The sequence below is a fragment of the Plecotus auritus genome, assembly GCF_963455305.1.
Source record: "Plecotus auritus genome assembly, chromosome: 5".
In the NCBI taxonomy this organism is placed as follows: Eukaryota; Metazoa; Chordata; class Mammalia; order Chiroptera; family Vespertilionidae; genus Plecotus; species Plecotus auritus.
Window position 1 is genome coordinate 176,337,829 of NC_137776.1, and position 10,058 is coordinate 176,347,886.

At 46.3% G+C, this 10,058-nt stretch overlaps 1 protein-coding gene across 6 annotated transcripts in view; it reads right to left on the bottom strand.

Moving 5' to 3' along the window:
- ZNF618 (zinc finger protein 618) overlaps window positions 1-6,264 on the bottom strand; it is a 147,951-nt gene extending 141,687 nt beyond the window's left edge. For 5 of the 6 annotated variants that reach the window (XM_080667684.1, XM_080667683.1, XM_080667686.1 and 2 more), the window contains exon 1: window positions 6,034-6,206. In XM_080667684.1, the coding sequence (XP_080523810.1) occupies window positions 6,034-6,066 (33 nt within the window). In that variant the 5' untranslated portion in view covers window positions 6,067-6,206. Of the gene's footprint in view, window positions 1-6,033 lie in introns of all 6 variants that reach the window. The other variant, XM_080667687.1, reaches the window with a different exon arrangement.
- Window positions 6,265-10,058: the final 3,794 nt, after the last annotated feature.

Here is a 10,058-nt window from a genome sequence, read left to right on the forward strand (position 1 = left end):
TAACTAACAAGTGTTGACCACCTTCCAAAGACCAGTTTCTAAGGATTGGCTGGGTGTTTCCGTTAAGTGCTGCTTCATTTAACTGTAAAACAACCATTCAAGGTCAAGATTATTAGCGCCCCCCCCCCCCCACCTTCTTCCAGATGCAGAAGCTGTGGTTCCAAAACCAGAAGTGACTTTCCCAAAGCAATACAAAGTTAACCGTGCAATAAGGTTGGATTTCAAACTCTAGTCTGGGTGGCCTCAAATGCAGCTTTCCATTTCACCAAATGGATGAATGACAGAAAATTTCTGAGCTTCTGACCTAAGGGCTATCCTGGGGGAATTTCCTGGTGGTTCCACATTCAGTTCAGAAATGAATTTCACCGACAGATCATCTTTGCTCCATCTCCCTCCTCCCCTCGAACCCCAACGCTGGCCTTACTCACCTGCTGTCTTCTTCTATCTTCATCCTTTCGGGCCATACTTTATTTAAAACCCTCCTCCTCCAACTGTCTCCTGCACTTTTCAACTTCAATGGCACACATGACAGAGTTTCTAGCCATCATCTGTCATTTGTAAGCACAGCGTTCTGGCGTACCCCTGGCAGAAGCCTGCTTTGGGACGAATAAAAGGGAGGTGTGACCCACCTAAGCCAAAAGAGGCTAAATGGATGGAGTCATCACCACCATCAGCTGAAATGCCCCTGAGCAGGGAGGGCTCAGGAAGGAAGTCCCATCAATAAAACCAAGAGTTTCGAAAGATGTGTCACTAACTTTCTGAGGCCACCAATAGCAAGTAAGGAGAACACTGGTCTGACCGTGCGCTGTCCAAAACAGAAGTTACCAGCCACACGTGGCGGCTGAGCATGAAATGGGGCTAATGAGAAGAGACTTAGCACACCCCAAGGAAAGAATGTAAAACGTTGCATTAATCATTTTATGTTACTGGCCTACTGAAATAGTGCTGTGTATATACTGGGTTAAATAAACTATATCATTAAAATTAACTTCATGTTCCTTTTTTCCCTTTTTAAAGGATCACTAGAAAAATTTTAATTACACATGGGCTCACATTTGTGGCTCGAATCACATTTCTATTGGACAGCACTGGTCTGACACATTGAAAAGATGAGCGGGCTACCGCAGCAATTCTGGAGTGTTTATGAAGTTCAGGCCCACAAAAATACAGACACACACACACACACACACACACACACACACAGACAGCGTCTGATTAAAATTTAAATACGACACAACCATGAACTCTCTCACTCCAGAAAAATTCCTCTGGCAATCTGAAGTAACAGTGAGGGATAAAAGTCATGGTGACAGCTCTCCCTCCCACCGAGAGAGGGATTCCAAATGACTCAAAACCTCCTCAGGAGGCGGTGAAAAACCTGGCAAAGACGTAGCGGCCTTCGCTCTAGCACCTGTCCTTCAGGTCTCACCCAGGGCCAACAAACTGGGGTGCGAGCCTGAGCGCCAGGCAGCTGAGTCTGCTTCACAGGTGGCCCGAACAGCAGGCTCACCCAGGGGACACACCTGTGGCACAGGACACCTACCCCACAGGGTTCACATAAAACTCAGCCAGTTTAATCTATGAGAAATAAAGTATGAGCAGTAAAGTGTAACTGCAGCGCATCGTGGGGGATCATAGTCCAGCACCTTTCAAACTCTGTGTCACCGTGACTCACAGGAGCAATTCCATTTCTTATCACGCAGCATACATCGGCAAACATAAATAAAACAAAAGCCTCATGAGACAACACTTGCCTTCAGTACTGTGCTATGCCTCTGCTATTTTTTTTGTTCCCCTGTATTATATTCTATTTTTTAATGCTGACCGTGATCCACTGAACTGACCTGACAATCCACCAATGGGTCGTGGCACAGCCGGGGCTGGGTATGGTAACTCAGAGGTGCACTCCCCACTCTGTGAGAGACACTGCACCCCTCTCTCCAGAATACGGACGTGAGCTCAGAATCCTTCTCAACACAGGGGTCCAGGCAACTACAGCCAATCACTTGGAGTCAGAATTAGAGATGAAACTTATTTATTATTGTTGTTCGGATCCCAAGCCCTCATTTGACAAATGCAAAAACTGGGGTTCAGAAGGAAAAAGTGACTTGTCCAAGGTCATACAGCAAGACTGTGGGAAAGCTAGAACTCCCGTGAACCCACAAATCTACTTCACTTTGCATCAGCAGGTAGGAGACACAGCGGACACCACGCATTATAAGGACGTGGAAAAATTCAAATTTCATTGTGACCATGAAAAGTCATTTAAACAGCCAGCAGAACACAGCAAGGAAGTTCTTATCTCCCCACCAAGAAGACTTGAGGGTTCTGAAGTCAGGGGAAGCAGCATGCCAAGAGCTGAGTCAAAGGTGGGGGGGGAAATTGTATCTGACAGTGGAGGAGTTTTTAAACTCTTGTTTCTCAAATGAAACAAACCATTGGCTGTTTATTTTCTCGGACCAGGGAAGAGGTCAGCCTTCCACTGACCAGCCATCTTTGTTGCTTTCCTTCAGCAAAAGCAAGAAGCCTTGTTCACGTTCAGGACTAAAGTATAAGCAAACCCTGTTTCCTTGCTTGGTCCAAAGTCAAGCTATAAAGCAGGCCCTTGAAATTTCAAACCTTATTAGAAAAAAAAAAAAAAAAAAAAAAAACCTCCTTAGGCTGAAAAGCAAAACATTAAGTAATAAGAGTCTCCACTGTGAGAATATAAATGATCTTTCACCAAAATAACGCAGCCCATCATCAAATTACCACCCCTCAAGTCCAATTTGCCAGATTTTTTTGCCCAATATTGTAAGAGAGTGTGGTAAGCAGACATGGGCTAATAAAAATCAGCTCGTAGGTCCATTTCTGGTCACACTTCCACCTCAAATAGGAGGTGAGAAAGGCAAGGCCCAGGTCAGATCTCAATCCTGGGAGACGCCAATAGAAACAAAAGAAAACTGACCCCGCCTCCAACAGTACCATCATGCACCTCGATTTCCTCTACAACAAACATGATCAGAATCAACAATTTTTTTTTTTTTTAGAGAAAAACAGGTCTACAAAACACACATGATTTTCCATGTCTAGCTAGGAGTTCCCTTTAAAATGTAGACAACACAACAAAATTTCAGCAGAATGGAATGAAGGCATCTGAGTTGTGTGTCAGGAGAGCCAGGACACACAAAGGGACATGCTGCAATTATTTTTATTCCTTGCACCAGAAATAACCTGTTATCTACAACCCTGACTTTTTCTCTGATGCCTGGTAGGCATGCTCACCTACCCCTTCCCAGCCCAGGGCACAGCTCCCCTCTATCTCTTGCTAAACCCAGGTCTACTGTCTCATGAGGCCACCAGAGCCCTTAGAAATTGTAAATTCTTTGACCGTCCTAGACATCGGCCTAAATAACTCAACAGAAAAAAAAAAATTTTAATTATGCTACTTAAAAAAAAAAAAAAAAAGCTCATTCCAAATATGTCAGAATGTGGCCAGTCAGCCCTGAAGGATTTTGTTACTAAAAAAATAAAATCTCCCAAATGCAATGGCCATGATGGGAAATGTCAAACCTCGACCACTGTCAAATATATTTCACAGAATTCGAATCCCCTTAGAAATCTGAATTTCTACAAAACAGGGTTGGGAATCCATGGACCGGGGCTACCATTTCTTCCAAGATCAGCTGGTGGCTGGTGGAAGAGGCACAGGGATTCCTGTCCTAGCCCTGTGTGACCCACCATCAGTACCCCCCCCCCCACCCCCCCAAGATCCCACCCTGCAAATGCTGACAATATTCCCCCCTTTGGGACAGAAAAATTAGAACATTTTGTTTCTTGTTTTTGGTTCAAAATCCCCAGCAACTTCAATCAGATGGTAATTCATTACAAATAACCCTTCAACTTTGGGTGGGTACCTTATTTTCATCTGCTAAATTTTAATTCGGTCAATATTAGTCTTCTAAAAAAAAATTTTTTTTTTTGTTTCACCTTCATTTGATTCATTTTAAAGTAAAAAAAAAATATATCAAATGCTGTTAGCACATATGCTTTCATCAAGTAGCTTTGGGTTTGGCTTTTGTTTGTATTTTGATTTTTTTCCTTCAAAAATTAAATTAAAATTTGATACTAGAATCAGCTGAATTGGTGTTTTACCCCATTTTGCCAGCAAAGTATTCCACTAGAGAAGTGGATGAGAATCGGAATTTTCATCTTCTCTCTGTCCTTCCCTTTTTATCTTTCCTTCTTGTTAAGTCAGTAAAATTTGTGCTTTAAAAAAAAAAAATCACAAACATCCCGAAATGATGAAGGCTAATGGATTTTTCTTCCCCTTTGAAAATAATCAAATTTGTGGAAAAAAAATACCGAATGTTAATAAACTACCAATCCCACATCACAATCAAAGAGGCCTCAGATCAATCTGGATTTTTTTAAAGAATAAATTTTTTCAAATTGGAAGAGTGAGCAAGCACAGAGAAGGGAAAAATTTCTTCCTCCAAGAATTCTTCAACCCTTGTCTTCATCAACTGATTCAATTGCATGTCATAAAAAATGAGCTTCTATGAATCCACTGTTAGTTTTTTCATAATAATGTTAATTATGCATATCTTATTTTAATGGCGGTCTCTCCTACAAATCTGTGGGCTACTCAATTTGTATAATGTAATAAATTTACATTTCTTCCACTGAATATTGCTCAAAAAAGGCTTCTGACATTTTCTGATTAAAACAACAACAAAAAAGAAATGCCTAGACCTTTCAGAAAACAAAATCAGAAAACAATCTTAATTATTCCATCAAAACAAAACGGAATAACACAAAACCCAACAAACGCAGGGGAAAAAAGAGAGGATTTCACTCTAACTTTTCCAGTTTCTGTTTTTCTTTAGAACCTTGGGATTTAAATGCAGTAAAATGTAAATGCAAAATTGAAAAAAAAAAAACCACCTACAATTTCTGGGTGTGTCCAAAGCCAACATTTTAGGGTCTGTTTTCTCTTTTAAATCCTTCCTTCTTGGAAACAGAACTTAAATATTGCCAAATTGTGAAATTAGTCCTTTTTGCCCGCGGAGCTAAACAAGTTCCAAATTACAATGAAGTACAATTTCTAATTGCTTCATAAAGCCAATTTCTCCCAGTTTTCTCCAAACTCAACAATTTCCCTCTTTTCCTCATTCCAATTAGTTTTTTTCTCAAACTAAAATGAGTTGGGCAGCCAAAGTGACTCGTTTTAGGAGGCTTTTTGCTTTCATCCCTTCAAAAACTGAATTCATTCAAATTCCAGCTTAATTTTCATTTACATATTATCTGGATTTGGCTTCAGAAATAAAAATTGTCTTCATGCTGCTGGAAAGATCAAAGAGAAAATTTTCACCCCAAAAAGAAAAAAGAAGAATCCCTTTCCCCTCCACTGATTTATAGTGCAAACTTTTGAAAAAATAAGAAATAAAAATTATTTCTTTTCAATTTTAATTTCTTTTTTTATTTACAGAATAGTATCCTCTAGGTGGCGTCGTTTTAATGGGAAAAAACTACCGTTTGAAGAAAAATTAGAAAAAAAAATGAGAAAGGGAAATATGGCCTAAAAAAAAAGAAAAAGATTGTTGCAAAGATGGGGGGCCAGGGAGGAAAGACCTCCCGGGGGTCATCAGGAGCCGGGAGCGCTAAGAGGGTCAGGGGGAAATTGCAAATTTGGAGGGGAGGGGGGAGAGCTGGAAGGGGTTGCATTTTTGCAAAATGTGAATTGTCCAAACTGAAATGGCTGCTCTGTTCTCTCACCGCTTTGTTTTCTGGGCTCCGGTCCGAGCCCGGGGCCGGAGAGGGCGCCGAGTGGGGGTCCGGAAAGACCCCACCGCGTCTCCCACCCTCCTCGCACCCCGCGGCGCCCAGAGGGGGGGCCATCCAGACCCCGACCCTCCCGTTTGCGCCCACAAAAAGCCCGCAAACGTGCCCAGGCACTTTGCATTTTGCAAATCTTGCAATGAAGTGGCGCAGCGCCCCGGGCCGCGGCCCCCCGGGTCCCCCACGCAGTGCTTGCCCCCGGCCCCCTCGTACCTGCGGAGCCGCCGCGCCGCCCGGCTGGTTCATGGGTCCGTGCGGGAGGAGGCGGCCCCGGCGCGTCCTGCTCCTCCCGGGCCGGGCTGCTGGTGCGCGCACAATGCCGCCGCCGCCGCCGCTGCCGCTCCCTCCTCCGCCCGCCCCGCTCAGGCCGGGGGGGCGGGGGCGCTGGGGGCGCGCGGGGGGGGCTCCCGGCCCTCGCCCCCACCTCCAGCCCGCACCGGCCGCCGCCGCCGCCGAGCCGCCCCTCGCGGGGCCGCCGCCGCCCCCCGCCGCCCTGCCCGCCCCCCCGGCCTCGCCGCGCGGCCCGCGAGCTCCGGGCCTCGGCCTCGGCCTCCGCGCCGCCGGCCTCCGCGCCGCACACAAAGCCGGCCGGGCCCCGGGCGCGCCGCTCCCGCCCGCCCGCCAGCCCCGGGGCCGCGGCGCACCCGCCCCCCAAACTTTCCCGCGCCGGGTCCAGCCCTCCCCGCGCCCCCGCGCCCGCCCCCGGCGCCCTCCTGCCCGCCCCCCGCTCTCCAGCCCCTCCGAAAGGTCATTTTCACGTTGGAAAAAAAGTTTGGGGAGCTGCCTCTCCGCGGAACACAAGGGGTTAATGGGAACTCTTCTGCTCCCCCTCCACCCCCCAAAAAATCAGATTGATTTTTTAAAATAAAGTTTGAAGAGCTGGCCTTATGGAAGGCTCAGTGAAGATGTCTCTATGGCCCCTGCCTGCCTCCAAAAATTCCCATGTCATGTAAAAGTTTGAAGAGCTGGCCCTATGTCTGACAAGAGCAGTTAGGGGAGTTTTTCTAGCCCCCCAATCAGATTGATTTTTAAAATAAATATTTGAGGAACTGCTTTATAATTATATGAAATGTGGGGTGAACAGAGTATGTCTATTTACCCTAGTCAAAAAGAAATGTTTAAAGAACATTTATTTTAATAAGTTTGAAGAAATGGCCCTATGTAAGACAAGAGGGTTAATAAAGGTTAAAGGGGGGTTAGCTCCCTCCCATATCCCGCAATCAGGTTCATTTTCAAAAGAAAAACTTGAGAAACTGTTTCTATGTGAAATAAATGGTGAACAAGAATATTTCTATCCAACATCCTAAATAATCACTTTTTTTTTTTTTTTTTTTTTTTTTTTTGAGGAACTGCCTTCTTATAATTTGGGAAATTTTAAAGGGGATTTTTTTTTTTTTCCTGTTCTCCTCCTCACCTGCCCCAAGAATCAATTCTTTAAAAAAATTAAGTGTGAAGGACCTGCTCCCTAAAGACACAGAGGAATTACTGTGTCCATCCTACATCTCCCACAATTGATTGGTTTTTAGAATAAAAACTTAAAGAACTGCTTATATATGAGATAAGGGAAATCTTTCTTTGCCCTTCCCCAAGAGAAAACTATGAGGTTACCTTTTAAAAATAAAACCATTAGAAATTAAGGATAAACAGGAATCTTTGCACTGCCCCCACCTTTAAAAAATATCACAAAAAAAAATTTAAGAGCTGGGTCGATATGAAACAAAAAAAAATAGATTTAAAAAATACTAACTTTTCTGAGAAGTGCACAGAATGCACTTCTCAGAAAAGTTAGTATTTGTCAAATGCCAGGAAACTGCCTGGTGGCGTGACTAAGTGGTTGAGCATCATCCCATGAACCCGGATGGGTGTCAGGTTTGATTGCGGGTCAGGGCACATGCCCAGGTTGCCGTTGCGGGCTCGATCCCCAGTAGGGGGCGTGCAGGAGGCAGCCAATCAATGATTCTCTCTCATCATTGATGTTTCTCTCTCTCCCTCTCCCTTTCTCTCTGAAATCAATAAAAATATAGTTTAAAAAATAAATGTCAGGAAACTGAGGGACAGTATAGAAGATACATCCTCCCCCTGAAGAATGAAATGTGGGAATGTAGCTCTCCATAGGAGGCATAGAATTAAGAGACACACTCTTACCAGGGACCACACACAGACACACCCACACAGTTAAGAAGAGGGATCTTCTAACCATTCCCCCAAAAGTTGAAGAGTCATTAAAAATAAAGTGTCCTGCCCTAACCGGTTTGGCTCAGTGGATAGAGCGTCGGCCTGCGGACTCAAGGGTCCCAGGTTCGATTCCGGTCAAGGGCATGTACCTTGGTTGCGGGCACATCCCCAGTAGGGGGCGTGCAAAAGGCAGCTGATTGATGTTTCTCTCTCATCAATGTTTCTAACTCTCTCTCTTCCTTCCTCTCTGTAAAAAAACAATAAAGTATATTTTAAAAAAATAAAGTGTCCATTCCCCCGCCCTGCCAGCCTGCCACCCTGGCATAGGTTCAGCAGACTTTGCCAAAGCTGGTGTAAGGCAGGCACCAACGGGATCGGGGCAGCCTGCAGAGTTTGGCAGAGTTGGGCTCCCATGAGCCCTGGGCATATTTGCTGGCCGGTCAGCCCCCTGCCTGCCTGCCCCCCATCCACTGGGTGGCTGAGGCCTTGTGGCCTGGACAGATGTTGCCAGCTTCGATGACTCCGGTTCCATCCCTGTGTGGTGGTTTCGGGGCACCTTCCTCAAGGCCAATCCATCTCCTCTGCCTAGCGGGGCTAAGGCTGACTGTAAGTCCTGGAATAGAAAGGAACGGGGCCCAAATAACATTGCATCGCGGTCACCAGACTCGGGGCTGTAGGGCACCAAGGCAGGGAAGCCTGCTCTGGGAATCAGCGGAACATGATGCAACTAATACTCACTGAGCACTTACTGTGGGCCCAGCACTTTATGTGCAGTAGGGCCGGCATGGCACAGAGCAGAGGATTGCTTGCAGCGGCCCTTCTCACACTTGAACAATCCTCAGAATCACGGGGAGGGCCTGTGCAAAGACTGTGTGTTGGGCCCCACCCAGAATTTGCATTTCTAACACGTTCCCAGGTGATGCTAAAGCAGCTGGTCTAAGGGCCACATTTTTTTTTTAATTTTTTTAAATATATTTTATTGATATTTTACAGAGAGGAAGGGAGAGGGATAGAGAGATAGAAACATCGATGAGAGAGAAACATCGATCAGCTGCCTCCTGCACACCTCCCACTGAGGATGTGCCCGCAACCAAGGTACATGCCCTTGACCGGAATCAAACCCGGGACCCCTCAGTCCACAGGCCGACGCTCTATCCACTGAGCCAAACCGGTTTCGGCAAGGGCCACATTTTTTAAAGACTATGGCAATACAGTGAAATGGACAGGTGCGGAAGAAAGGGGAAGGGCCCCACTCAGCCTCTGGGGTCAGCGAAGATCCCAACATCCTGCTGGAAGGCTGGCTAGAAGCACCCGTCCTCTCGGGATCTTAATCCTAATCAGATGGCAGAGGCTCTCTGGATCAGGGTTCTTCCATAGAGACCTTGAATAGGTGTGGGGACCCATGAACTAAGCACTTTTGGGTCGTAAGCAAACTTATGTCTAGGACTCTAGGTGGACATTTGGGGGTGAAAATCTCTGGCTTTCAACATTTTCTCCGAAGGGTCAGTTACACCAGCCTGCAGCCTGCTTCCAGGGTTCTCTGGCCTGGAATGTCCTATGGGTCCTTCTCGGCCATCTTTCTGGAATCACAGCAAGCCCTTTCTGCTTCTCTACCACCCACAGGCCACAGAAACTGTCAGCACATCCCTGCTGGCAGCCCAGAGTGCACTCAACACCACCTCGGACAGGCCTGTCCTCCACAGGGGTGCCATCCCTGGAGGGTCTGTCCCTTCTTCACTCTGGGCCACGAAGCGCATGCTGAGGGGACGAGGGCTGAGCTTGCTGTGTTCCTGACAAGATCCAGTTCCTAAACGCATGCATTCCCCAAACCATTGGAAACTCTGCCGTCACCCAGAGCTGTGATGTATCCCTGTTCAGGAGGTAAACTAAGGCTGAAATAGGGGGGAAGGGCAGAAGAGGAGCCAAGTATTTAGTGAGAGCCCAGCGGGCTAGACCAGACGTGCTCAGTGATGGACCAGAGGCCCCATATTGCAGGGGCGGGAGGACCACTGGTCAGAGCCGCCAAGAACAGACACTTACGTTAGGTGGAAACGTGGTCCAGT